The sequence below is a fragment of the Rhinoraja longicauda genome, chromosome 2, assembly GCF_053455715.1.
Source record: "Rhinoraja longicauda isolate Sanriku21f chromosome 2, sRhiLon1.1, whole genome shotgun sequence".
Classification (NCBI taxonomy): Eukaryota; Metazoa; Chordata; class Chondrichthyes; order Rajiformes; family Arhynchobatidae; genus Rhinoraja; species Rhinoraja longicauda.
This window is the reverse complement of record NC_135954.1, coordinates 1,478,394-1,505,732: the sequence shown is the minus strand read 5'-3', so window position 1 is coordinate 1,505,732 and position 27,339 is coordinate 1,478,394. Positions and strand designations below refer to the sequence as shown.

The 27,339-nt window shown below is 52.0% G+C and overlaps 1 protein-coding gene across 1 annotated transcript in view; it reads left to right on the top strand.

Moving 5' to 3' along the window:
• The window catches only part of rreb1a (ras responsive element binding protein 1a), a 61,159-nt gene extending 36,279 nt beyond the window's left edge, over positions 1-24,880 (top strand). Inside the window, 3 exon segments of the mRNA XM_078413832.1 lie at positions 4,935-5,096; positions 16,717-17,568; positions 21,865-24,880. Coding sequence (XP_078269958.1) covers positions 4,935-5,096; positions 16,717-17,568; positions 21,865-22,262 — 1,412 coding nt within the window. The 3' untranslated portion in view covers positions 22,263-24,880.
• Positions 24,881-27,339: the final 2,459 nt, after the last annotated feature.

The following is a 27,339-nucleotide window of genomic DNA, read 5'->3' as shown; positions in this document are numbered from 1 at the left end:
AACAAGGGCTTGGCCATTTAGGACCAAGCGTCTTTTGGACAGGCACATGGATATGCAGGGAGTGGAGGGATATAGTTCACGTGAAGGCAGAGGGGTGACAGACAATAAACAACAGACAATAGGTGTAGGAGGAGGCCGCTCGGCCCTTCGACCCAGCACCGCCATTCACCAAGGTTAATCCCCGGGATGGCGGGACTGTCATATAAGGAAAGATTGAAGCGACTGGGCTTGTATTCACTGGAGTTTAGAAGGATGAGAGGGGTTCTGATAGAGACGTATAAAATTATAAAAGGACTGGACAAGCTAGATACAGGAAAAATGTTCCCAATGTTGGGGGGAGTCCAGAACCAGGGGCCACAGTCTTAGAATAAAGGGGAGGCCATTTAAAACTGAGGTGAGAAGAAACTTTTCCACCCAGAGAATTTGTTGTGAATTTGTGGAATTCTCTGCCACAGAGGGCAGAGGAGGCCAAATCACTGGATGGATTTAAGAGATAGTTAGATAGAGCACTAGGGACTAGTGGAATCAAGGGATATGGGGAGAAGGCAGGCACGGGTTACTGATTGAGAATGATCAGCCGTGATCACAATGAATGGCGGTGCTGTCTCGAAGGGTCGAATGGCCTCCTCCTGCACCTATTTTCTATGTTTGTATGTAAAGGTTCGGCCATTTAGGACCAAGAGGTTTTTTGATAGGCACATGGATATGCAGGGAATGGGGAGATATGGATCACGTGCAGGCTGATGAGAGATAATAGACAATAGATCATAGGTGCAGGAGGAGGCCATTCGGCCCTTCGAGCCAGCACCACCATTCAATGTGATCATGGCTGATCATTCTCAATCAGTACCCCGTTCCTGCCTTCTCCCCATACCCCCTGACTCCGCTATCATTAAGAGCTCTATCTTACTCTCTCTTGAAAGCATCCAGAGAATTGGCCTCCACTGCCTTCTGAGGCAGAGAATTCCACAGATTCACAACTCTGACTGAAAAAGTTTTTCCTCATCTCCGTTCTAAATGGTCTACCCCTTATTCTTAAACTGTGGCCCCTGGTTCTGGACTCCCCCAACATTGGGAACATGTTTCCTGCCTCGAGCGTGTCCAACCCCTTAATAATCTTACATGTTTCAATAAGATCACCTCACATCCTTCCTAAATTCCAGCGTATACAAGCCCAAGATGGTCTTGGCATGGTGTACAGCACGGACATTGTGGGCCGAAGGGCCTGTTCCTGTGCTGTTCCATGTTCCACTTGGGAACACCATCAAGGAACCCAGGTGGTCTCAGGAAGAACGTGCAAACTCCACACAGATCATCTTGCACCAGCTGAGCACAGATAGATTTCACAACAAGAATTTAAAATAAATTTAATATTAATTTGTCTTAATTAATCTACCCGGCAACCAAGCCATCTTTAGACACGAAGAAATGCAGATGCTGGTTTATACCGCAGATAGACACAGAGTGCTGGAGTAACTCAGCGAGTCAGGCAGCATCTGTGGAGAACATGGATAGGTGACGTTTCACAGAGTGCTGGAGTAACTCAGCGGGTCAGGCTTTTAAGAAAGGAGGGAGAGAGAAAACGGGTAATTATAGACCAGTTAGTCTGACATCAGTGGTGGGGAAGATGCTGGAGTCAATTATAAAAGACGAAATTGCTGAGCATTTGGATAGCAGTAACGGGATCATTCCGAGTCAGCATGGATTTACGAAGGGGAAATCATGCTTGACAAATCTACTGTAATTTTTTGAGGATGTAACTAGGAAAATTGACAAGGGAGAGTCAGTGGATGTGGTGTACCTCGACTTTCAGAAAGCCTTCGACAAGGTCCCACATAGGAGATTAGTGGGCAAAATTAGGGCACATGGTATTGGGGGTAGGGTACTGACATGGATAGAAAATTGGTTGACAGACAGAAAGCAAAGAGTGGGGATAAATGGGTCCCTTTCGGAATGGCAGGCAGTGACCAGTGGGGTACCGCAAGGTTCGGTGCTGGGACCCCAGCTATTTACGATATACATTAATGACTTAGACGAAAGGATTAAAAGTACCATTAGCAAATTTGCAGATGATACTAAGTTGGGGGGTTGTGTGAATTGTGAGGAAGATGCAATAAGGCTGCAGGGTGACTTGGACAGGTTGTGTGAGTGGGCGGATACATGGCAGATGCAGTTTAATGTAGATAAGTGTGAGGTTATTCACTTTGGAAGCAAGAATAGAAAGGCAGATTATTATCTGAATGGTGTCAAGTTAGGAGGAGGGGGAGTTTAACGAGATCTGGGTGTCCTAGTGCATCAGTCAATGAAAGGAAGCATGCAGGTACAGCAGGCAGTGAAGAAAGCCAATGGAATGTTGGCCTTCGTAACAAGAGGAGTTGAGTATAGGAGCAAAGAGGTCCTTCTACAGTTGTACCGGGCCCTGGTGAGACCGCACCTGGAGTACTGTGTGCAGTTTTGGTCTCCAAATTTGAGGAAGGATATTCTTGCTATGGAGGGCGTGCAGCGTAGGTTCACTAGGTTAATTCCCGGAATGGCGGGACTGTCGTATGTTGAAAGGCTGGAGCGATTGGGCTTGTATACACTGGAATTTAGAAGGATGAGGGGGGATCTTATTGAAACATATAAGATAATTAGGGGATTGGACACATTAGAGGCAGATAACATGTTCCCAATGTTGGGGGAGTCCAGAACAAGGGGCCACAGTTTAAGAATAAGGGGTAGGCCATTTAGAACGGAGATGAGGAAGAACTTTTTCAGTCAGAGGGTGGTGAAGGTGTGGAATTCTCTGCCTCAGAAGGCAGTGGAGGCCAGTTCGTTGGATGCTTTCAAGAGAGAGCTGGATAGAGCTCTTAAGGATAGCGGAGTTAGGGGGTATGGGGAGAAGGCAGGAACGGGGTACTGATTGAGAGTGATCAGCCATGATCGCATTGAATGGCGGTGCTGGCTCAAAGGGCTGAATGGCCTACTCCTGCACCTATTGTCTATTATCTATTGTCTATTGTATCTGTGGAGAACATGGATAGGTGACGTTTCACAGAGTGCTGGAGTAACTCAGCGAGTCAGGCAGCATCTGTGGAGAACATGGATAGGTGACGTTTCACAGAGTGCTGGAATAACACAGCGGGTCAGGCAGCATCTCTGGAGAACATGGATAGGTGACGTTTCACAGAGTGCTGGTAGCCAAAGGTAGTTATTTGTTATTGGAAAGATGTTGTCAAGCTGGAAATGGTTCAGAGACGACTTACGAGGATGTTGCCAGGACTAGAGGGTGTGAGCTACAGGGAGAGGTTGAGTAGGCTGGGTCTCTATTCCATGGAGCGCAGGAGGATGAGGGGAGATCTTATAGAGGTGTACAAAATCATGAGAGGAATAGATCGGGTAGATGCACAGAGTCTCTTGCCCAGAGTAGGTGAATCGAGGACCATAGGTTCAAGGTGAAGGGGAAAAGATTTAATAGGAATCCGAGGGGTAACTTTTTCACACAGAGGGTGGTGGGTGTATGGAACAAGGTGCCAGAGGAGGTAGTTGAGGCTGGGACCATCCCATCGTTTAAGAAACAGTTGGACAGGTACATGGATAGGACAGGTTTGGAGGGATATGGACCAAGCGCAGGCAGGTGGGACTAGTGTAGCTGGGACATTGTTGGCCAGTGTGGGTGAGTTGGGCCGAAGGGCCTGTTTCCAGATTGTATCACTGTGATTCTATGACTTCCCCTCCCCCTCTCTTTCATGTGGCTCATCTGGGTGGTACCCAATTCTCCTATTATACCCCCCTTCCCCCCCCCCCTTCATTCCCTTCCACCTACATTCCTTCCTCTAGCTTCACAACTCGTGCCTCATCTCCCCTTCTTTCACGCTTTGTCGTTTTGTGTCTGACCGCCCAGCAACATGAATCAACACAAGTCACGGTGAAATTCTTTGTTTCAGTTTAGTTTAGAGATTCAGCGCGGAAACAGGCCCTTCGGCCCACCGAGTCCGCCCTGACCAGTGATCCCCGCACACTAACACTATCCCACACACACCAGGCACAATTTTTACATTTATACCAAGCCAATTAACCTACAAACCTGCACGTCTTTGGAGTGTGGGAGGAAACCGGAGCACCCGGAGAAAACCCACGCAGGTCACGGGGAGAACGTACAAACTCCGTGCAGACAGCACCCGTAGTCGGGATGGAACCCGGGTCTCTGGCGCTGTGAGGCAGCAACTCTACCGCTGCACCACCGTGCCACCCCAAGGTATGCAGATAGTCGCCATGTAAAGGGCACCGAAAAAGTTGCAAAATATCCCACTCCACGTTCTCCACAGATGCTGCCTGACCCGCTGAGTTACTCCAGCACTCTGAAACGTCACCTGTCCATGTTCTCCACAGATGCTGCCTGACCCGCTGAGTTACTCCAGCACTCTGTGAAACGTCACCTATCCATGTTCTCCACAGATGCTGCCTGACCCGCTGAGTTACTCCAGCACTTTGTGTCTTTTCTTTCTGTAAAGCAACATCTGCAGTTCCTCCAGTCTATGATTAGTGGAATCACTGTCTTGGGGTTTAATCGAGGGAAATTACTTTGCATATACATGGATAGGTCAGGTCTAGAGCGATACCAGCCAAACGTGGGCAGGTGGGACTAGTGTCGATGGGACATGTTGGCCGGTGTGGCCAAGTTAGGCCGAAGGGCCTGTTTCCATGCTGTATCACCCCATTGCTTTGGATATATGTGGATAGGACAGGTTTGGAGGGATACGGGCCAAACGTGGGCAGGTTGGACGAGTGTAGATGGGCCATCATGGGGAGGTGGGGCCGAAGGGCCAGTTTCCGTGCTGACCAGCGTGATGCTGCCCTGTAACTGGGTGTTTCTGATCTCATTGGGAAGGCGAGCGTTTGTGAAGAACTTCGTGAAGAGATTTTTTTTTTTTTCTCTCTCTGTTCAACCAAAGGTCAGAAGCCGTACCCCTGCCCCACATGCGAGGCCTACTTTTCCACTAAGTCTAACTGTGAGCGTCACCTCCTGCGCAAACACGGGGTGGCCAACAGACCCTTCCGGAGGAGCGTGCCGCCCCGCGCCACGCCGCCCAGCGCCACGTCCCCGGACTCCACAGGTAACTCACGCTACGCCACCACGCAAGGCCGAGCGTCCCCCACGCCCACCCGCAACGCCCCTCACTCACCCACCCACGGCCCACCCACACGCCCACCCACAATGCCCCTCACTCACCCACACGCCCACCCGCAACGCCCCTCACTCACCCACCCACGGCCCACCCACACGCCCACCCACAATGCCCCTCACTTACCCACCCACCCACGGCCCACCCACACGCCCACCCGCAATGCCCCTCACTCACCCACCCACGGCCCACCCACACGCCCACCCGCAATGCCCCTCACTCACCCACGGCCAACCCGCAATGCCCCTCACTCACCCACCAACGGCCCACCCACACGCCCACCCGCAATGCCCCTCACTCACCCACGGCCCACCCACACGCCCACCCGCAATGCCCCTCACCCACCCACGGCCCACCCACACGCCCACCCGCAATGCCCCTCACTCACCCACGCCCACCCGCAATGCCCCTCACTCACCCACCCACGGCCCACCCACACGCCCACCCGCAATGCCCCTCACTCACCCACGGCCCACCCGCAATGCCCCTCACTCACCCACCCACGGCCCACCCACACGCCCACCCGCAATGCCCCTCACTCACCCACCCACCCACATGCCCACCCGCAATGCCACTCACTCACTTACTCACGGCCCATCCCCCCTCTCTACCTCCCAACCACACGCCCACCTGCAACGCCCCTCACTCACGGCCCATCTCTCTCTCTCAACGGACAATAGGTGCAGGAGGAGGCCATTTGGCCCTTCGAGCCAGCACCGCCATTCAATATGATCATGGCTGATCATTCTCAATCAGTACCCCGTTCCTGCCTTCTCCCCATACCCCCTGACTCTGCTATCCTTAAGAGCTCTATCCAGTTCTCTCTTGAATGCATTCAGAGAATTGGCCTCCACTGCCTTCTGAGGCAGAGAATTCCACAGATTCACAACTCTCTGACTGAAAAGGTTTTTCCTCATCTCAATTCTAAATGGCCTACCCCTTATTCTTAAACTGTGGCCCCTTGTTCTGGACTCCCCCAACATTGGGAACATGTTTCCTGCCTCTAACGTGTCCAACCCCTTAATAATCTTATATGTTTCGAAATTCATCCTTCTAAATTCCAGTGTATACAAGCCCAGTACTCTGCCCTTCACTCACTCACAGCCCATCTCTCTCTCTCTCTCTCTCTCTCTCTCTCTCTCTCTCTCTCTCTCTCTCTCTCTCTCTCTCTCTCTCTCTCTCTCTCTCTCTCTCTCCCTCCCAACCACACGATCTTTCCTCCCCCCCCCCCCCGCCTCCTCTGTGACTCCAAAAGTCCTCACACGTGATTCCATTCATAACTTCTAGCATCTCATGTTCATCAGTGATAGGGGCAGAATTAGGCCCATCGAGGATGTAACTAGCAGAGTGGATAAGGGAGAACCAGTCGATGTGTTATATCTGGACTTTCAGAAGGCCTTCGACAAGGTCCCACATAGGAGATTGGGGTACAAACTTAAAGCACACGGTATTGGGGGTTCAGTGTTGAGGTGGATAGAAAATTGGTTGGCGGACAGGAAGCAAAGAGTAGGAATAAACGGGTCCTTTTCAGAATGGCAGGCAGTGACTAGTGGGGTACCGCAAGGCTCAGTGCTGGGACCCCAGTTATTTACAATATATATTAATGATTTGGACGAGGGAATTGAATGCAACATCTCTAACTTTGCGGATGACACGAAGCTGGGTGGCAGTGTTAGCTGCGAGGAGGATGCTAGGAGGCTGCAAGGTGACTTGGATAGATTAGGCGAGTGGGAAAATGCATGGCAGATGCAATATAATGTGGATAAATGTGAGGTTATCCACTTTGGCGGCAAGAACAGGAAAGCAGAGTATTACCTGAATGGTGGACGATTAGGAGAAGGGGAGATGTAACGTGACCTGGGTGTCATGGTGCACCAGTCATTGAAAGCAAGCGTGCAGGTGCAGCAGGCAGTGAAGAAAGCGAATGGTATGTTGGCATTCATAGCAAGAGGATTTGAGTTTAGGAGCAGGGAGGTTCTACTGCAGTTGTACAGGGCCTTGGTGAGACCGCACCTGGAGTATTGCGTACAGTTTTGGTCTCCTAATCTGAGGAAAGACATTCTTGCCATGGAGGGAGTACAGAGAAGGTTCACCAGATTCATCCCTGGGATGGCAGGACTTTCATATGAAGAAAGACTGGATAGACTCGGCTTGTACTCGCTGGAATTTAGAAGACTGAGGGGGGATCTTATTGAAACATATAAAATTCTTAAGGGGTTGGACAGGCTAGATGCAGGAAGATTGTTCCCGATGTTGGGGGAGTCCAGAACCAGGGGTCACAGCTTAAGGATAAGGGGGAAGTCTTTTAGGACCGAGATGAGAACGTTTTTCTTCACACAGAGAGTGGTGAGTCTGTGGAATTCTCTGCCACAGAAGGTAGTTGAGGCCAGTTCATTGGCTATATTTAAGAGGGAGTTAGATTTGGCCCTTGTGGCTAAAGGGATCAGGGGGTATGGAGAGAAGGCAGGTACAGGTTACTGAGCTGGATGATCAGCCATGATCATATTGAATGGCGGTGCGTACAGGCTGGAAGGGCCGAGTGGCCTACTCCTGCACCTATTTTCTATGTTTCTATGGAGTCTACTCCGCCATTCAATCATGGCTGATCTATCTCTCCCTCCTAACCCCATTCTCCTGCCTTCTCCCCATAACCCCTGACACCCGTACTGATCAAGAATCTGTCTATCTCTGTCTTTAAAATATCCAAGGTTTAGTTTAGAGATACAGCGCGGAAACAACGCGTTTGGCCCACCGAGTCCGCGCCGACCAGCGATCCCCGCACACTAACACTATCCTACACACACACTAGGGACAATTTACAATTTCTACTTGAAGCCAATTAACCAACAAACCTGTACGTCTTTGGAGTGTGGGAGGAAACCGGAGCGCCCGAGCACAGCTGGCAGTGAAGAAAGCCAATGGCATGTTGGCCTTCATTATGAGAGGATTTGAGTACAGGAGCAAGGTGGTCCTTCTGCAGTTGTACGGGGCTCTGGTGAGACCGCACCTGGAGTACTGTGTGCAGTTTTGGTCTCCTAATTTGAGAAAGGACATTCTTGCTGTTGAGGGAGTGAAGCATAGGTTCACCAGGTTAATTCCCGGGATGGCGGGACTGTCGTATGATGAAAGATTGGAAAGACTGGGCTTGTATTCACTGGAATTTAGAAGGATGAGAGGGAATCTTACAGAGACATATATAATTCTTAAGGGATTGGACAGACTAGATGCTCTAGGTTTGTAGGTTAATTGGCTTGGTATAATTGTATATGGTCCCGAGAGTGTGTGTGGGATAGTGTCAGTGTGCGGGGATCGCTGGTCGGCACGGACTCGGTGGGCTGAAGGGCCTGTTTCCGCGCTGTATCTCTAAAGTCTAAATCGCACCACCAGACTCACCAGATTATTATGGGGTTGGACACGTTAGAGGCAGGAAACATGTTCCCGATGTTGGGGGAGTCCAGAACCAGGGGCCACAGTTTAAGAATAAGGGGTAGGCCATTTAGAATTGAGATGAGGAAAAACTTTTTCAGTCAGAGAGTTGTGAATCTGTAGAATTCTCTGCCTCAGAGGGCAGTGGAGGCCATTTCTCTGGATGTTTTCAAGAGAGACTTAGATTTAGCTCTTATGGCTAATGGAATCAAGGGGTTTGGGGAGAAGGCAGGAACGGGGTACTGATTGTGGATGATCAGCCATGATCATATTGAATGGTGGTGCTGGCTCGAAGGGCCAAATGGCCTCCTCCATATAACCATATATAACCATATAACAACTACAGCACGGAAACAGGCCCGTTCGGCCCTACCAGTCCACGCCGACCACTCTCCCTGACCTAGTCTCATCTACCTGCACTCAGACCATAACCCTCTAATCCCCTCTTATCCATATACCTATCCAATTTACTCTTAAATAATAAAATCGAGCCAGCCTCCACCACTTCCACCGGAAGCCCATTCCATACAGCCACCACCCTCTGAGTAAAGAAGTTCCCCCTCATGTTACCCCTAAACTTTTGTCCCTCAATTCTGAAGCTATGTCCCCTTGTTGGAATCTTCCCCACTCTCAAAGGGAAAAGCCTACTCACGTCAACTCTGTCCGTCCCTCTCAAAATTTTAAAAACCTCTATCAAGTCCCTCCTCAACCTTCTACGCTCCAAAGAATAAAGCCCCAACCTGTTCAACCTCTCTCTGTAGCTTAAGTGCTGAAACCCAGGCAACATTCTAGTAAATCTCCTCTGTACCCTCTCCATTTTGTCGACATCCTTCCTATAATTTGGCGACCAGAACTGCACACCATACTCCAGATTCGGCCTCACCAATGCCCTGTACAATTTTAACATTACATCCCAACTTCTATACTCGATGCTCTGATTTATAAAGGCAAGCATACCAAACGCCTTCTTCACCACCCTATCCACATGAGATTCCACCTTCAGGGAACAATGCACAGTTATTCCCAGATCCCTCTGTTCCACTGCATTCCTCAATTCCCTACCATTTACCCTGTACGTCCTATTTTGATTTGTCCTACCAAAATGCAGCACCTCACACTTATCAGCATTAAACTCCATCTGCCATCTTTCAGCCCACCCTTCCAAAAGGCCCAAGTCTCTCTGTAGACTTTGAAACTCTACTTCATTATTAACTACACCACCTATCTTAGTATCATCTGCATATTTACTAATCCAATTTGCCACACCATCATCCAGATCATTAATGTAAATGACAAACAACAGTGGACCCAACACAGATCCTTGGGGTACTCCACTAGACACTGGCCTCCAACCTGACATACAATTGTCAACCATTACCCTCTGGTATCTCCCATTCAGCCATTGTTGAATCCATCTTGCAACCTCACTATTAATACCCAACGATTTAACCTTCTTAATCAACCTTCCATGTGGAACCTTGTCAAATGCCTTACTGAAGTCCATATAGACAACATCCACAGCCTTGCCCTTATCAATTTCCCTGGTAACCTCTTCAAAAAATTCAAGAAGATTAGTCAAACATGACCTTCCAGGCACAAATCCATGTTGACTGTTTCTAATCAGGCCTAGTTTATCCAAATAATTATATATATTGTCCCTAAGTATCTTTTCCATTAATTTTCCCACCACAGACGTCAAACTAACAGGTCTATAATTGCTAGGTTTACTTTTAGAACCTTTTTTAAACAAAGGCACAACATGCGCAATGCGCCAATCTTCCGGCACCATCCCCGTTTCTAATGACGTTTGAAATATTTCCGTCATAGCCCCTGCTATTTCTGCACTAACTTCCCTCAATGTCCTAGGGAATATCCTATCAGGACCTGGAGACTTATCCACTTTTATATTTTTCAAAAGTGTCCGTACCTCCTCTTCTTTAATCCTCATAATTTCCATCACTACACTACTTGTTTCGCTTACCTCACATAATTCAATATCCTTCTCCTCGGTGAATACCGAAGAAAAGAAATTGTTTAATATCTCCCCCATTTCTTCCGGCTCAGCACATAGCTGTCCACTCTGACTCTCTAATGGACCAATTTTATCCCTCGCTATCCTTTTGCTATTGACATATCTGTAGAACCCCTTGGGGTTTACTTTTACATTACTTGCCAAAGCAGCCTCATATCTTTTTTTCGCTTTTCTAATTTCCTTCTTAAGATTCCTTTTACATTCTTTATATTCCTCAAGAACCTCATTTACTCCCTGCCGCTTATATTTATTGTATATCTCCCTCTTTTTCCGAACCAAGTGTCCAATTTCCCTGGAAAACCACGGCTCTTTCAAATTATTATTCTTTCCTTTCCACCGAACAGGGACATAAAGACTCTGTACTCTCAAAATTTCACCTTTAAATATCCTCCATTTCTCTATTATATCCTTTTCATAAAACAAAAAGTTCCATTTCACTCCTTTTAAATCCTTTCTCATCTCCTCAAAATTAGCCTTTCTCCAATCCAAAATCTCAACCCTTGGTCCAGATTTGACCTTCTCCATAATTATATTGAAACTAATGGCATTGTGATCACTAGACCCAAAGTGCTCCTCAACACATACCTCCGTCACCTGACCCATCTCATTTCCTAACAGGAGGTCCAACACTGCCCCTTCTCTGGTAGGCACCTCTACGTATTGCTGCAAAAAACTATCCTGCACACATTTTACAAACTCCAAACCATCCAGCCCTTTAACAGAATGTGATTCCCAGTCTATATACGGAAAATTGAAATCACCCACAATCACTACTCTGTGCTTACTACTAATATCTGCTATCTCCTTACATATTTGCTCTTCCAATTCTCGTTCCCTATTTGGCGGTCTATAATACACCCCTATAAGTGTTGCTAAACCTTTCTCATTTCTGAGTTCCACCCAAACAGCCTCCCTAATCGAGCCCGGTCCTCCTGCACCTATTTTCTATGTTTCACCCAGGTCACGGGAAGAACGTACAAACTCCGTACAGACAGCACCCGTAGTCGGGAAAGAACCCGGGACTCTGGCGCTGTGAGGCAGCGGCTCTCAGTTTACTCCGAGCGCTCCGGTTTCCTCCCACACTCCAAAGACATACAGTTTGTAGGTTAATTGGCTTCGGTAAAAAAGTGTCCCTGGTGTGTGTAAGATAGTGTTAGTGTGCGGGGATCGCTGGACGGCGCGGACCCGGTGGGCCGAATGGCCTGTGTGCGTGCTGTATCTCTAATCCACAGATGCTGCCTGACCCGCTGAGTTACTCCAGCTTTTTGTATCTTCGGTGTAAACCAGCGTCTGCAGTTCCTTCCTACACATAACCTACAAACCCGCTCATCTTTGCGATGTGGGAAGATGCAAAAGTTTAAAGGAGATGCGCGGGACAAGTTTTGTTTTAAACAGAGAGTATTGTTGATTAGTACGGGTGTCAGGGGTTATGGGGAGAAGGCAGGAGAATGGGGTTAGGAGGGAGAGATAGATCAGCCATGATTGAATGGGGGAGTAGACTTGATGGGCCAAATGGCCTAATTCTGCTCCTATCATTTATGACCATTAGTAACCATATATAACCATATAACAACTACAGCATGGAAACAGGCCTGTCCGGCCCTACCAGTCCACGCCGACCACTCTCCCTGACCTAGTCTCATCTACCTGCACTCAGACCATAACCCTCTAATCCCCTCTCATCCATATACCTATCCAATTTACTCTTAAATAATAAAATCGAGCCAGCCTCCACCACTTCCACCGGAAGCCCATTCCACACAGCCACCACCCTCTGAGTAAAGAAGTTACCCCTCATGTTACCCCTAAACTTTTGTCCCTCAATTCTGAAGTTATGTCCCCTTGTTGGAATCTTCCCCACTCTCAAGGGGAAAAGCCCACCCACGTCAACTCTGTCCGTCCCTCTTAAAATTTTAAAAACCTCTATCAAGCCCCCCCTCAACCTTCTACGCTCCAAAGAATAAAGACCCAACCTGCTCAACCTCTCTCTGTAGCTTAAGTGCTGAAACCCAGGCAACATTCCAGTAAATCTCCTCTGTACCCTCTCCATTTTGTCGACATCCTTCCTATAATTTGGCGACCAGAACTGCACACCATACTCCAGATTCGGCCTCACCAATGCCCTGTACAATTTCAACATTACATCCCAACTTCTATACTCGATGCTCTGATTTATAAAGGCAAGCATACCAAACGCCTTCTTCACCACCCTATCCACATGAGATTCCACCTTCAGGGAACAATGCACAGTTATTCCCAGATCCCTCTGTTCCACTGCATTCCTCAATTCCCTACCATTTACCCTGTACGCCCTATTTTGATTTGTCCTACCAAAATGCAGCACCTCACACTTATCAGCATTAAACTCCATCTGCCATCTTTCAGCCCACCCTTCCAAAAGGCCCAAGTCTCTCTGTAGACTTTGAAACTCTACTTCATTATTAACTACACCACCTATCTTAGTATCATCTGCATATTTACTAATCCAATTTGCCACACCATCATCCAGATCATTAATGTAAATGACAAACAACAGTGGACCCAACACAGATCCTTGGGGCACTCCAAGAAGCTGATTGTTACAGAATCACGGAGTCACACAGCACGGTCTCTGCTCTTGCCCAGAGTAGGGGAATCGAGGACCAGAGGACACAGGTTCAAGGTGAAGGGGAAAAGATTTAATAGGAATCTGAGGGGTAACTTTTTCACACAGAGGGTGGTGGGTGAGGTAGTTGTGGCCGGGACTATCCCAACATTTAAGAGACATTTAGGCAGGTACATGGATTGGACAGGTTTGGAGGGATATGGACCAAGCGCAGGTAGGTGGGACTAGTGTAGATTGGACATGTTGGCCGGTGTGGGCGAGTTGGGCTGAAGGGCCTGTTTCCACGCTGTATCACTCTAAGATGCCCCATCTACTCTAGTCCCACCTGCCCATATCCCTCGAAACCTGTCCTATCCATGTACCTGTCCAAATGTATTTGAAATGTTGCGATAGTCCCAGCCTCAACTACCTCCTCTGGCAGCTTGTTCCATACACCCACCACCCTGTGTGAAAAAGTTACCCCTCAGATTCCTATTAAATCTTTCCCCCTTCACCTTGAACCTATGTCCTCTGGTCCTCGATTCCCCTACTCTGGGCAAGAGACTCTGTGCATCTACCCGATCTATTCCTCTCATGATTTTGTACACCTCTATAAGATCACCCCTCATCCTCCTGCGCTCCATGGAATAGAGACCCAGCCTGCTCAACCTCTCCCTGTAGCTCACACCCTCTAGTCCTGGCAACATCCTCGTAAATCTTCTCTGAACTCCTTCCACTAAATGACGTGGAGGTAAACACAGACAGGTTGGTTAGTAAGTTTGCAGACGAGGCCAATATTGGGGGGGTTACAGACTTTGAGGCACTCAGTCTAAGTGTACGAGGGGTGGGGGCCTGGAACGCACTGCCAGGGGTGGGGGCCTGGAACGCACTGCCAGGGGTGGGGGCCTGGAACGCACTGCCAGGGGTGGGGGCCTGGAACGCACTGCCAGGGGTGGGGGCCTGGAACGCACTGCCAGGGGTGGGGGCCTGGAACGCACTGCCAGGGGTGGGGGCCTGGAACGCACTGCCAGGGGTGGGGGCCTGGAACGCACTGCCAGGGGTGGGGGTGGAGGCAGATACCATAGTGGTGTTTCAGAGGCTTTTGGACAGGCACATGGATACGCAGGGAATGGAGGGTTATGGATCACGTGCAGGCAGAACAGAGTTTAGTTGAGTTTAGTTTAGAGATTCAGCGCGGAAACAGGCCCTTCGGCCCACCAGGTCCGCGTCGACCAGCAATCCCCGCACACTAACACTATCCTACACCCTCTAGGGACAATTTTACATTGATACCAATCCAATTAACCTACAAACCTGCACTCCTTTTTTGAGTGTGGGAGGAAACCGGAGCACCCGGAGAAAACCCACGCAGGTCACAGGGAGAACGAACAAACTCCGTACAGACGGCGCCCGTAGTCGGGATGGAACCCGGGTCTCCGGCGCCATGAGGCAGCAACTCTACCACTGCACCACCGTGCCGCCCCAAGTTGGTCGTGGCATCATGTTCACCATAGACATTGTGGGCCAAAGGGCGTGTTCCTGTACTGTACTGTTGTAGAGTCATAGAGTGATACAGTGTGGAAATAGGCCCTTCGGCCCAACTCGCCCACACCGGTCAAGATGTCCCAGCTACCCCAGTCCCACCTGCCTGCACTTGGTCCATATCCCTCCAAACCTGTCCTATCCATGTACCTGTCCAACTGTTTCTTAAACGATGGGATTGTCCCGGCCTCAACTACCTCCTCTGGCAGCTCGTTCCATACACCCACCACCCTCTGTGTGAACAGGTTACCCTTTGGATTGCTATTAAATCTTTCCCCCTTCACCTTGAACCTATGACCTCTGGTCCACGATTCCCCTACTCTGGGCAAGAGACTCTGTGCATCTACCCGATCTATTCCTCTCATGGTTTTGTATACATCCAGTGAATTGGCCTCCACTGCCTTCTGTGGCAGATAATTCCACAGATTCACAACTCTCTGTGTGGAAACGTTTTTCCTGGTCTCATTCCTAAATGGCCAACCCCTTATTCTTAAGAAAGCCTGACTTACTTTTCTCGACTCTAGGAGCTGGTGAATCCCAACCACGACCAGCAAGAGACTCATCCTCTCTATTCCTGTCATAGTTTTGTACACCCCTCCTTAAGATCACCTCTCACCCTGAGAGTTGTGAATCTGTGGAATTCTCTGCCACAGAGGGCAGTGGAGGCCGATTCACTGGATGGGTTTAAAAGAGAGTTAGATAGAGCTCAAGGGGCTGGTGGAATCAAGGGATATGGGGAGAAGGCAGGCACGGGTTACTGATTGTGGATGATCAGCCATGATCACAATGAATGGCGGTACTGGCTCGAAGTGCCGAATGGCCTCCTCCTGCACTTATTGTCTATGTTTCTATGTTTCTCAGCCTCCTGCACTCCAAGGAAAAGATTTCCTCTACAACACTACCCAGAGGCCTACCATTCACCGTGTAGGTCCTGCCCATGTTAGACGTCCCAAAATGCAACACCTCACACTTCTCTGTGTTAAATCCCATCAACCATTCCTCTGCCCACCTGGCCAATCGATCCAGATCCTGCTGCAATCATTCACAACCATCTTCACTATCTGCAAAACCACCCACTTATGTATCATCAGCAAACTTGCTAATCTTGCCCTGTGTGTTCTCATTAAAAATCATTGATGTGGATGACAAACAGTAACGGGCCCAGCACCGAACCCTGAGGCACACCACTAGTCACAGGCCTCCAGTCTGAGAAGCAACCTTCCACCATCACCCTCTGCTTCCTTCCATGGAGCCAGTTTGCTATCCATTCAGCTATCTCTCCTTGGATCCCATGTGATCTAACCTTCCAGAGCATCATTGATGTAGATGACAAACAGCAGTAGGTCCAGCACTGAAACCTGAGGCCCACCACGATAGACAATAGACAATAGGAGCAGGAGGAGGCCATTCGGCCCTTTGAGCCAGCACCGTCATTCAAAGTGATCATGGCTGATCATTCTCAATCAGTACCCCGTTCCTGCCTTCTCCCCATACCCCCTGACTCCGCTATCCTTAAGAGCTCTATCTAGCTCTCTCTTGAATGCATTCAGAGAATTGGCCTCCACTGCCTTCTGAGGCAGAGAATTCCACAGATTTACAACTCTCTGACTGAAAAGGTTTTTCCTCATCTCCGTTCTAAATGGCCTACCCCTTATTCTTAAACTGTGGCCCCTGGTTCTGGACTCCCCCAACATTGGGAACATGTTTCCTGCCTCTAACGTGTCCAACCCCTTCATAATCTTATATGTTTGTATTAGATCCCCTCTCATCCTTCTAAATTCCAGTGTATACAAGCCTAGTCGCTCCAGTCTTTCAACATACGACAGTCCCTCCATTCCGGGGATTAACCTGGTGAACTTACGCTGCACTCCACTAGTGACCGCACTGACCGGTTCCCTCACTCCCCCCCCTACCATGTGACCCACTGACCCCTCGAGCCTTGACCCTCCCTCTGCTTCCTCCTGCAGGAGCCGACGCTGGACTTGGTGAACAGGAAGATGGCTCGGCCCCCGGGTCCGCCCGTCCCTGCGGCCCCTGCAGGTCACTGAGCGAAGGGGGGGGGGAGGAGGAGGAGGAGGAGGTGCAGAGCAACGAGAGCCTGGATCTGGACCTGGCCAGCAAGATGCTGGACTTCAAGCTGGAGCCGGGGCCCGGGGCCCAGCCGGAGCCCAGGAGCACCTGCCCCACCTGCGGCAAGAGCTTCAAGTATGCTGCCACGCTGGCACGCCACCGCAAGGCCCACGCCGGCGACCGGCACCGCGAGCTGCGGCTGGCCGGCAAACGTTGCGGCCGCCGGGCCAGCGAGCAGGAGCCCCCCAACGGCCAACGAGGGGCCACCGCCAATGGTCAACGGGGCCCCTCCAATGGTCAACGAGGGGCCACCGCCAACGACCAACGGGGCCCCTCCAATGGTCAACGGGGCCCTTCCATTGGTCAACGGGGCCCTTCCACCAATGGTCAACGGGGCCCCTCCACCAATGGTCAACTTGGCCCTTCCAATGGTCAACGAGGAGCCACCATCAACGGCCAATGTGGCCCCTCCACCAACGGCCAACGGGGCCCTTCCACCATCGCCCAACACGGGCCAGAGCCGCGGGCCCCAGAGCCGGGGGTCCCTGACGAGGGAGGGCCGGAGGAAGGGGGGCCGCTAGACGGGGGGCCGGAGGAGCAGCGGGCCGAGACCCCCGTGGAGAGGAGGAAGCCGGCGGCCACAGGGGCCGGAACGTCGAAGGCGGACAAGAGGAAGAAGGTTTGCAGCGTCTGCAACAAGAGGTTCTGGTCCCTACAGGACCTGACCCGACACATGCGGTCACACACAGGTAGGCCAGGCTCACCCACCCACACCCCACCCTACGCACCCCACTCACCCCCACCCCACCCCACCCTGACCCGACACATGCGGTCACACACAGGTAGGCCAGGCTCACCCACCCACCCCCCCACGCACCCCACCCTCACCCCCACCCCACCCTGACCCGACACATGCGGTCACACACAGGTAGGCCAGGCTCACCCACCCACCCCCCCACGCACCCCACCCTCACCCCCTCCCCACCCCACCCTGACCCGACACATGCGGTCACACACACGTAGGCCAGGCTCACCCAACCCCCCCACGCACCCCCCACACACACCCCCACCCCACCCCACGCACCCCCACCCTCACCCCCACCCCACCCCACGCACCCCCACCCTCACCCCCACCCTGACCCGACACATGCGGCCACACACAGGTAGGCCAGGCTCACCCACCCCCCCCCATGCACCCCCACCCTCACCCCCACCCCACCCCACGCACCCCCACCCCACCCCCCTCACCCCCACCCCACCCTGACCCGGCACATGCGGTCACACACAGGTAGGACAGGCTCACCCACCTCCCCCCACGTACCCCCCCCACGCGCCCCCCCCAGGCACCCCCCCCCCCACCCTCACCCCCACCTTGATCCGGCACATGCGGTCACACACAGGTAGGCCAGGCTCACCCACCCCTCCCCCACCCCACCCTGACCCGACACATGCGGTCACACACAGGAAGGACAGCCTCACCCACCCCCCCCCCCCCACACACCCCCCACGTACCCCCACCCCCCCCCCCCACGCAACCACCCCCCCCCCCACGCACCCCCCCCCACCCTCACCCCCACCCCACCCTGACCCGGCACATGCGGTCACACACAGGTAGGACAGGCTCACCCACCCACGCACCCCACCCCCCCCCCCTCACCCCCACCCCACCCTGACCCGACACATGCGGTCACACACAGGTAGGCCAGGCTCACCCACCCCTCCCCCACACCCCCCCCCACGCACCCCACCCCCACGCACCCCCACCCCACCCCACGCACCCCCACCCTCACCCCCACCCCACCCTGACCCGGCACATGCGGTCACACACAGGTAGGACAGGCTCACCCACCTCCCCCCACGTACCCCCCCCACGCGCCCCCCCCAGGCACCCCCCCCCCCACCCTCACCCCCACCTTGATCCGGCACATGCGGTCACACACAGGTAGGCCAGGCTCACCCACCCCTCCCCCACCCCACCCTGACCCGACACATGCGGTCACACACAGGAAGGACAGGCTCACCCACCCCCCCCCCACACACCCCCCACGTACCCCCACCCCCCACGCAACCACCCCCCCCCACGCACCCCCCCCACCCTCACCCCCACCCCACCCTGACCCGGCACATGCGGTCACACACAGGTAGGACAGGCTCACCCACCCACGCACCCCACCCCCCCCCCTCACCCCCACCCCACCCTGACCCGACACATGCGGTCACACACAGGTAGGCCAGGCTCACCCACCCCTCCCCCACACCCCCCCCCACGCACCCCACCCCCACGCACCCCCACCCCACCCCACGCACCCGCACCCTCACCCCCACCCCACCCTGACCCGGCACATGCGGTCACACACAGGTAGGACAGGCTCACCAACCCCCCCTCCACGCACCCCCACCCCCCCCCCACTCACCCCCACCCCACCCTGACCCGGCACATGCGGTCACACACAGGTAGGCCACGCTCATCTCCCCCACCACGCCCTCTCCCCACGCCCCCTCCCCCCTTACTCACCCACCTCCACCCCACGCACCCCCCCTCACCCCCTCACTCCCACCCCTCCCTCACTCACCCCCTCACTCCCATCGCCACCCCACGATAGGTGACGTTTCACAGAGTGCCGGAGTAACTCAGCAGGTCAGGGCAACATCTGTGGAGAACATGGATAGGTGACGTTTCGGGTCGAGACCCTTCTTCCTGGTGAATCTCTTCTGCACCCTTTCCAACTTAATGACTGTCTTTGACATTTCCACACGAGAGACAAAGGTTCTGCCTGTCTACCCTATCCATGCCTCTCGTTGAGTTACACACTTCCACAGGGCCTCCCCTCAACCTCAAGGTAAAGCCAGCAAAGTCCGGTCGAGGATAATCCGAGGGTCACCAATGAGGTAGATAGTAGTTCAGCACTGCTCTCTGGTTGTGGTGGGATGGTTCAGTTGCCTGATAACAGGTTAGTCGGGAAGTGGTGTTAGGTAAATTAAATGGATTAAAGGCAGATAAATCCCCAGGGCCAGATAGGCTGCATCCCAGAGTGCTTAAGAAAGTAGCCTCAGAAATAGTGGATGCATTAGTGATAATTTTTCAAAACTCTTTAGATTCTGGAGTAGTTCCTGAGGACTGGAGGGTAGCTAATGTAACCCCACTTTTAAAAAAGGGAGGGAGAGAGAAAACGGGGAATTATAGACCAGTTAGCCTAACATCGGTAGTGGGGAAAATGCTAGAGTCAGTTATTAAAGATGTGATAGCATTACATTTGGAAAGTGGTGAAATCATCGGACAAAGTCAGCATGGATTTACCAAAGGCAAATCATGTCTGACGAATCTTATAGAATTTTCCGAGGATGTAACTAGTAGAGTGGATAAGGGAGAACCAGTCGATGTGTTATATCTGGACTTTCAGAAGGCCTTCGACAAGGTCCCACATAGGAGATTGGTGTACAAACTTAAAGCACACGGTATTGAGGGTTCAGTGTTGAGGTGGATAGAAAATTGGTTGGCGGACAGGATGCAAAGAGTAGGAATAAACGGGTCCTTTTCAGAATGGCAGGCAGTGACTAGTGGGGTACCGTAAGGCTCAGTGCTGGGACCCCAGTTATTTACAGTGTATATTAATGATTTGGATGAGGGAATTGAATGCAACATCTCTAAGTTTGCGGATGACACGAAGCTGGGTGGCAGTGTTAGCTGCGAGGAGGATGCTAGGAGGCTGCAGAGTGACTTGGATAGATTAGGAGAGTGGGCAAATGCATGGCAGATGCAATATAATGTGGATAAATGTGAGGTTATCCACTTTGGCGGCAAGAACAGGAAAGCAGAGTATTACCTGAATGGTGACCGATTAGGAGAAGGGGAGATGCAACGAGACCTGGGTGTCATGGTGCACCAGTCATTGAAAGCAAGCGTGCAGGTGCAGCAGGCAGTGAAGAAAGCGAATGGTATGTTGGCATTCATAGCAAGAGGATTTGAGTTTAGGAGCAGGGAGGTTCTGCTGCAGTTGTACAGGGCCTTGGTGAGACCGCACCTGGAGTATTGTGTGCAGTTTTGGTCTCCTAATCTGAGGAAAGACGTTCTTGCCTTAGAGGGAGTACAGAGAAGGTTCACCAGATTGATCCCTGGGATGGCGGGACTTTCATATGAAGAAAGACTGGATAGACTAGGCTTGTACTCGCTGGAATTTAGAAGACTGAGGGGGGATCTTATAGAAACATATAAAAGTCTTAAGGGGTTGGAGAGGCTAGATGCGGGAAGATTGTTCCCGATGTTGGGGGAGTCCAGAACCAGGGGTCACTGCTTAAGGATAAGGGGGAAGTCTTTTAGGACCGAGATGAGAAAACATTTCTTCACACAGAGAGTGGTGAGTCTGTGGAATTCTCTGCCACAGAAGGTAGTTGAGGCCAGTTCATTGGCTATATTTAAGAGGGAGTTAGATGTGGCCCTTGTGGCTAAAGGGATCAGGGGGTATGGAGAGAAGGCAGGTACAGGTTACTGAGCTGGATGATCAGCCATGATCATATTGAATGGCGGTGCAGACTCGAAGGGCTGAATGGCCGACTCCTGCACCTATTTTCTATGTTTCTATAACAGCCGGGAAGAAACTGTCCCTGAATCTGGAGGTGTGCGTTTTCACACTTCTGTACCTCTTGCCCGATGGGAGAGGGGAGAAGAGGGAGTGGCCGGGGTGAGACTGGTCCTTGATTATACTGCTGGCCTTGCCGAGGCAGCGTGAGGTGTAGATGGAGTCAGTGGAAGGGAGGTTGGTTTGTGTGATGGTCTGGGCTGCGTCCACAATTCTCTGCATTTTCTTGCGGTCTTGGATGGAGCTGTTCCCACACCAAGCTGTGATGCATCCCGATCTAAACTAAACTAAAGTCTGAAGAAAGGTCTCGACCCAAAAAGTCACCCTTCTCTCCAGAGATGCTGCCCGACCCGCTGAGTTACTCCAGCACTCTGTGTGTGCGTGCGTGCGTGCGTGCGTCTGTGATCTGGAGTGTGACCGTGTTGTGCGTGTCGCTAGACTGACCGCTCCCCGTGTGTTTTACCGCAGGTGAGAGGCCGTACAAGTGCGTGACGTGTGAGCGCACCTTCACACTGAAACACAGCCTGGTTCGCCACCAGCGCATCCACCAGAAAGAGAGCGCGGCGCCCCGCAAGCCCGTGTCCGCCGCGGTCACGGCCACCGCCTCCGCCAACGTCAACGCCAACGCCAACGCCGCCACGGGCAGCACCGACGAGGAGCTGTGGAGGAGCGACACCGACGGGTCGGCCGAGGAGGAGAGCGACGGGCCGAGTGGACGCACGCCGCCCCCGCCACATCCCCCCTCCTCCCCTCCAGCGGCGGACGGGACGGAGAGAGGGAACGAGGAAGAGGAGGAGGAGGAGGAGGAGGAGGAGGAGGAAAAACCCCTGACTATCTCGTCGGCTGAGACGCCGGTCACGGCCTGACCTCCCCTCTCCATCCCTCCATCCCTGGGATATCCCAGCACCGAGCTGTCCTCTCCTCCCCTCCCCTCCCCTCCCTCTGCACCAGTGTGGAGAGAGAGAGGGAGGGAGAGAGGAGGAGAGAGAGAGAGAGAGAGAGTTCGATGCTGGCACCGCCCGCCCAACTTCCTACAAACACTGGAGAAGGCAGCAGGAAGAATCCAGTGAGTTTGACTCAGACTGAAATATTTGTACCTTTAAAGTGCCTTACTACATAACCGCCCGCCCGCCACGCCGCGCCGCGCCACGGGAACACACGGCCACGCCAAGCCCGCCCGCCACGGGAACACACGGCCTCACGAGCAACAACCCTGTGGACTGTTGGGAGCTTCATGTACAATAGAAACATTGTTTTTTAAAGAGAGAAGCGTGTTGTTTTGAGGATCGTCGGCCGCCCCCTTGGCCAGAACAAGGACAGGTGGACATCCAGCAACATCCAGCCAACAACTACTGAGCCGTCTTCCCCCAGCCATCATGCAGCCAACACTGACAGTCTTTCCAGGGAGGGGGGAGGGGGACGAGTTTTATTTTCGGTGTGGAATGAACTTTGGGCACAAAGTCGCAATCCCAGCGCTTCCTTGCCAGTCGGCATCTGGTCCCGGTGCTGGACCTGGTCTGGTCTGGTCCTGTCCAGTCCTTTCCGGTGCGGTCTAGTCCAGTCCGGTCTGGTCTGGTCCTGTCCGGTCTGGTCCTGTCCGGTCTGGTCCTGTCCGGTCTGGTCCTGTCCAGTCCAGTCTGATCTGCTGGCCTGGCCTGATCTTGTCCGGTCCGTTCCAGTCCAGTCCACCCTGCTCTGGTCCTGTCCAGCCCGGTCTGGTCTGGTCCGGGTCAAGTCTGGTCTAGTCTTGGTCCTGTCCGCTCCGGTCTGGTCTGGTCCGGTCCGGTCCCGACCTGTCCAGTCTGCTCTAGTCCGGTCCGGTCCGGTCTTAGTCCAGTCTGGTCTGGGCCAGTGCTGCCCTCTCATGTGATTGTGGACCTGAAGCTGAAGAACAAAACTGAGCGGTCACCCTCCCCCCCCCACCCCCCCCCACCCCACCCCTTCCACCCCCTCCCCCTCCAGCCCACCCCCAGCCCACCCCAGCCCAGCCCACCCCAGCCCAGCCCAGCCCACCCCAGCCCACCCCAGCCCAGCCCAGCCCAGCCCAGCCCAGCGACCCACAACGTCTGACCATCACCAACTGTCTGGTTATTCTCTCGGTGAATCTCATATCATTGTAACATTCAATTTATTTTTAAAATGAGTGCTCTTTACGTTTTAATATTGACCTCCCCCTCCCCTCCCCCTCCCCCTCCCTCCCCTCCCCCTCTCTCCCCTCTCCCCCTCTCCCTGCCCCACTCCCCTCCCTCCATCCCCCACTCCCCCCTTCCCCTCCTTCTCCCTGCCCCTCTCCCCACTCCATTCCCTCCCCCACTTCCCTCCTCTCAACCCCTGAACTTCCCTTCCCCTTCCTCTCTTCCCCCTCCCCCCTCCTCTCCCCTCCCTCCCCAACCCCTCTCCCCTCCCACCCTCCTCTCTCAATCCCTGAACTTCCCTTCCCCTCTCCCCTCCCTTCCCCCCCCTCCCCTCCCTCCCTCTTCCCTCCCCCCCCCTCCCCTCCTCTCCCTCCCCCTGCCCCTCTCTCCCCCCAGTGACCAACTGTGAACAAGCCATGGTCTAACTCTTCAACACAGATGGGAAACACACACACACCCCCACACACACACACCCCCACACACACCCCCACACACAGAGGTGCGGGTGGGTGTGAGCTGGCCAATGTTGCCTTGATTTGGCGCTTGCAGTAGGTAACCCCCTTGTCCGTACCAACCAGAGCTTTTATATCGCCTTGCCACATTTTATTGATATTTCTATTAGCCGATTATTTTTGATGTTTGATTGTGGATTTTTGGTTCACGTCCTCTTTGGAAACTGTGAAAAGGAGAAGATCTTCCCCTTTGTAATGACCGGGTGAATCGTAGATTAGCTTTGCATGTCGAAATTAATTTGTCTCTCAGTTATTTGTCATTTTTCACCATCTCTCTCAGGGGCTTCTTACATGATGAGTTTTTTTGTTTCGTTGCGTTACATTTACTAACCCTTTTTTCTTTTACTTCCACTTTCAATAGACACATTTGAATCACTACAGAAGGCACTTTGGGCAGTGTGGGAAAGAGTCTAGAAATGGTTTACAACCCGTTTAGACAGAGGGAGAGAGGGAGGGAGAGAGTGAGAGAGGGAGGGAGAGAGTGAGAGAGGGAGGGAGAGGGAGAGAGGGAGAGGGAGAAATAGCCACTTCACTGAAATTATAAAGCTTTTTTTTTAATTATCCGAGATTTAGTGAATTTCTGTCTTATTTTCAGAAAGGAAAAAACATTTAACTTCAATGGGGAAGTGAGAAAAATGAATGCATTAACCCAGAAAACAATTTTTTTAAACAAAAAAAATCAAAAAAATCCAGAATCCATATTTTGTCCATGTAAAGGAATCCTTTACTGCTGCTAAGTGACACGTACACAACTAGTGTACGTCATACACACACACAGAATCACAATGTCTGGGTACTTCCAATACAAGATTGATAGCTGTTCTGTATAAAACCATCTACACAATAAAATGTTATACTTGTTACCTGCTGGACTGTCTCTCTTTCACCAGGGGTAGGTAGACCAGAGGTAGACTCAGACCATTGTCGGCCCATCCAGTCTAGTCTACTCCGCCATTCAATCGGCACGTGAGTGAGGTTACAACAATAAAGAGGAAAAGAGACAAATGCTTGGAAAGTTTTGCAAAATTTACACACAAAATAACCAGTTTCAAGCCTCTTTTTAGTGCATTTCAAACATAGAAACATAGAAAATAGGTGCAGGAGTAGGCCATTCGGCCCTTCAAGCCATTCACTGTGATCATGGCTGATCGTCCACAATCAGTAACCCGTGCCTGCCTTCTCCTGCAGGAGGAGGCCATTTGGCCCTTCGAGCCAACACCGCCATTCACTGTGATCATGGCTGATCGTCCACAATCAGTAACCCGTGCCTGCCTTCTCCCCATATCCCTTGATTCCGCTAGCCCCTAGAGCTCTAAATAACTCTCTTAAATCCATCCAGTGAATTGGCCTCCACTGCCCTCAGTGGCAGAGAATTCCACAAATTCACAACTCTCTGGGTGAAAAAGTTCCTTCTCACCTCAGTTTTAAAGTTTGTACGTTCTCCCCGTGACCTGCATGGGTTTTCTCAGAGATCTTCGGTTTCCTCCCAAACTCCAAAGACGTACAGGTATGTAGGTTAATTGGCTGGGCAAATGTTAAAAAAAACATTGTCCCTAGTGTGTGTAGGATAGTGTTAATGTGCGGGGATCGCTGGGCGGCGTGGACCCGGTGGGCTGAAGGGCCTGTTTCCGCGCTGTATCTCTAAATCAAAATCTAAATGGCCTCCCCTTTATTCTAAGACTGTGGCCCCTGCTTCTGGACTCGCCCAACATTGGGAACATTTTTCCAGCATCTAGCTTGTCCAGTCCTTTTATAATTTTATGTTTCTATAAGATCCCCTCTCATCCTTTTAAACTCCAGTGAATACAAGCCCAGTCTTTTCAATCTTTCCTCATATGACAGTCACGCCATCCCAGGGATCAATCTCGTGAACCTACGCTGCACTGCCTCAATTACAAGGATGTCCTTCCTCAAATTAGGAGACCAAAACTGTACACAATACTCCAGATGTGGTCTTACCAGGGCCCTGTACAACTGCAGAAGAACATCTTTACCCCTATACTGAAATTCTCTCGTTATGAAAACAGACATTACAAAATAATGTGAATATGTCACTGTACACTAATAAAATTTTGAAGTAAATTCGCGCATTAATTGATAATCAACCTAAAAATTGGCCTTCATGACGAGAGGATTTCAGTATAGGAGTAAAGAGGTTCTTCTGCAGTTGTATAGGGAGACCGCACCTGGAGTACTGTGTGCAGTTTTGGTCTCCAAATCTGAGGAAGGATATTCTTGCTATTGAGGGCTTGCAGCGTAGGTTTACTAGGTTAATTCCCGGAATGGGGGGACTGTCATATGTTGAAAGACTGGAGCGACTAGGCTTGTATACACTGGAATTTAGACGGATGAGAGGAGATCTTATCGAAACATATAAGATCATTAAGGATTTATTCACAAAATGCTGGAGTAACTCAGCAGGTCAGGCAGCATCTCGGGAGAGAAGGAATGGGTGACGTTTCGGGTCGAGACCCTTCTTCAGACTGATGTCGGGGGTGGGACAAAGGAAGGATATAGGTGGAGACAGGAAGATAGAGGGAGATCTGGGAAGGAGGAGGGGAAGGGAGGGACAGAGGAGCTATCTGAAGTTGGAGAAGTCGACGTTCATACCACCGGGCCGCAAACTGCCCAGGCGAAATATGAGGTGCTGCTCCTCCAATTTCCGGCGGGCCTCACTATGGCACTGGAGGAGGCCCATGACAGAGAGGTCAGACTGGGAATGGGAGGGGGAGTTGAAGTGCTGGGCCACCGGGAGATCAGTGGCGTTAATGCGGACCGAGCGCAGGTGTTCAGCGAAGCGATCGCCGAGCCTGCGCTTGGTTTCGCCGATATAGATGAGTTGACATCTAGAGCAGCGGATGCAATAGATGAGGTTGGAGGAGGTGCAGGTGAACCTCTGTCTCACCTGGAAAGAATGTTTGGGTCCTTTGATGGAGTTGAGGGGGGAGGTAAAGGGACAGGTGTTGCATCTCGTGCGGTTGCAAGGGAAAGTGCCCGGGGTTAGGGTGGTTTGGGTAGGAAGGGACGAGTGGACCAGGGAGTTGCGGAGGGAACGGTCTCTGCGGAATGCAGAGAGGGGAGGGGATGGGAAGATATGGCCAGTGGTGGGGTCCTGTTGTAGGTGACGGAAATGTTGGTGGATGATATGTTGGATCCGCTGGCTGGTGGGGTGGAAGGTGAGAACGAGGGGGATCCTGTCCTTGTTGCGAGTGGGGGGATGGGGAGCAAGAGCGGAGCTGCGGGATGTAGAAGAGACCCTAGTGAGAGCCTCATCTATAATGGAGGAGGGGAAGCCC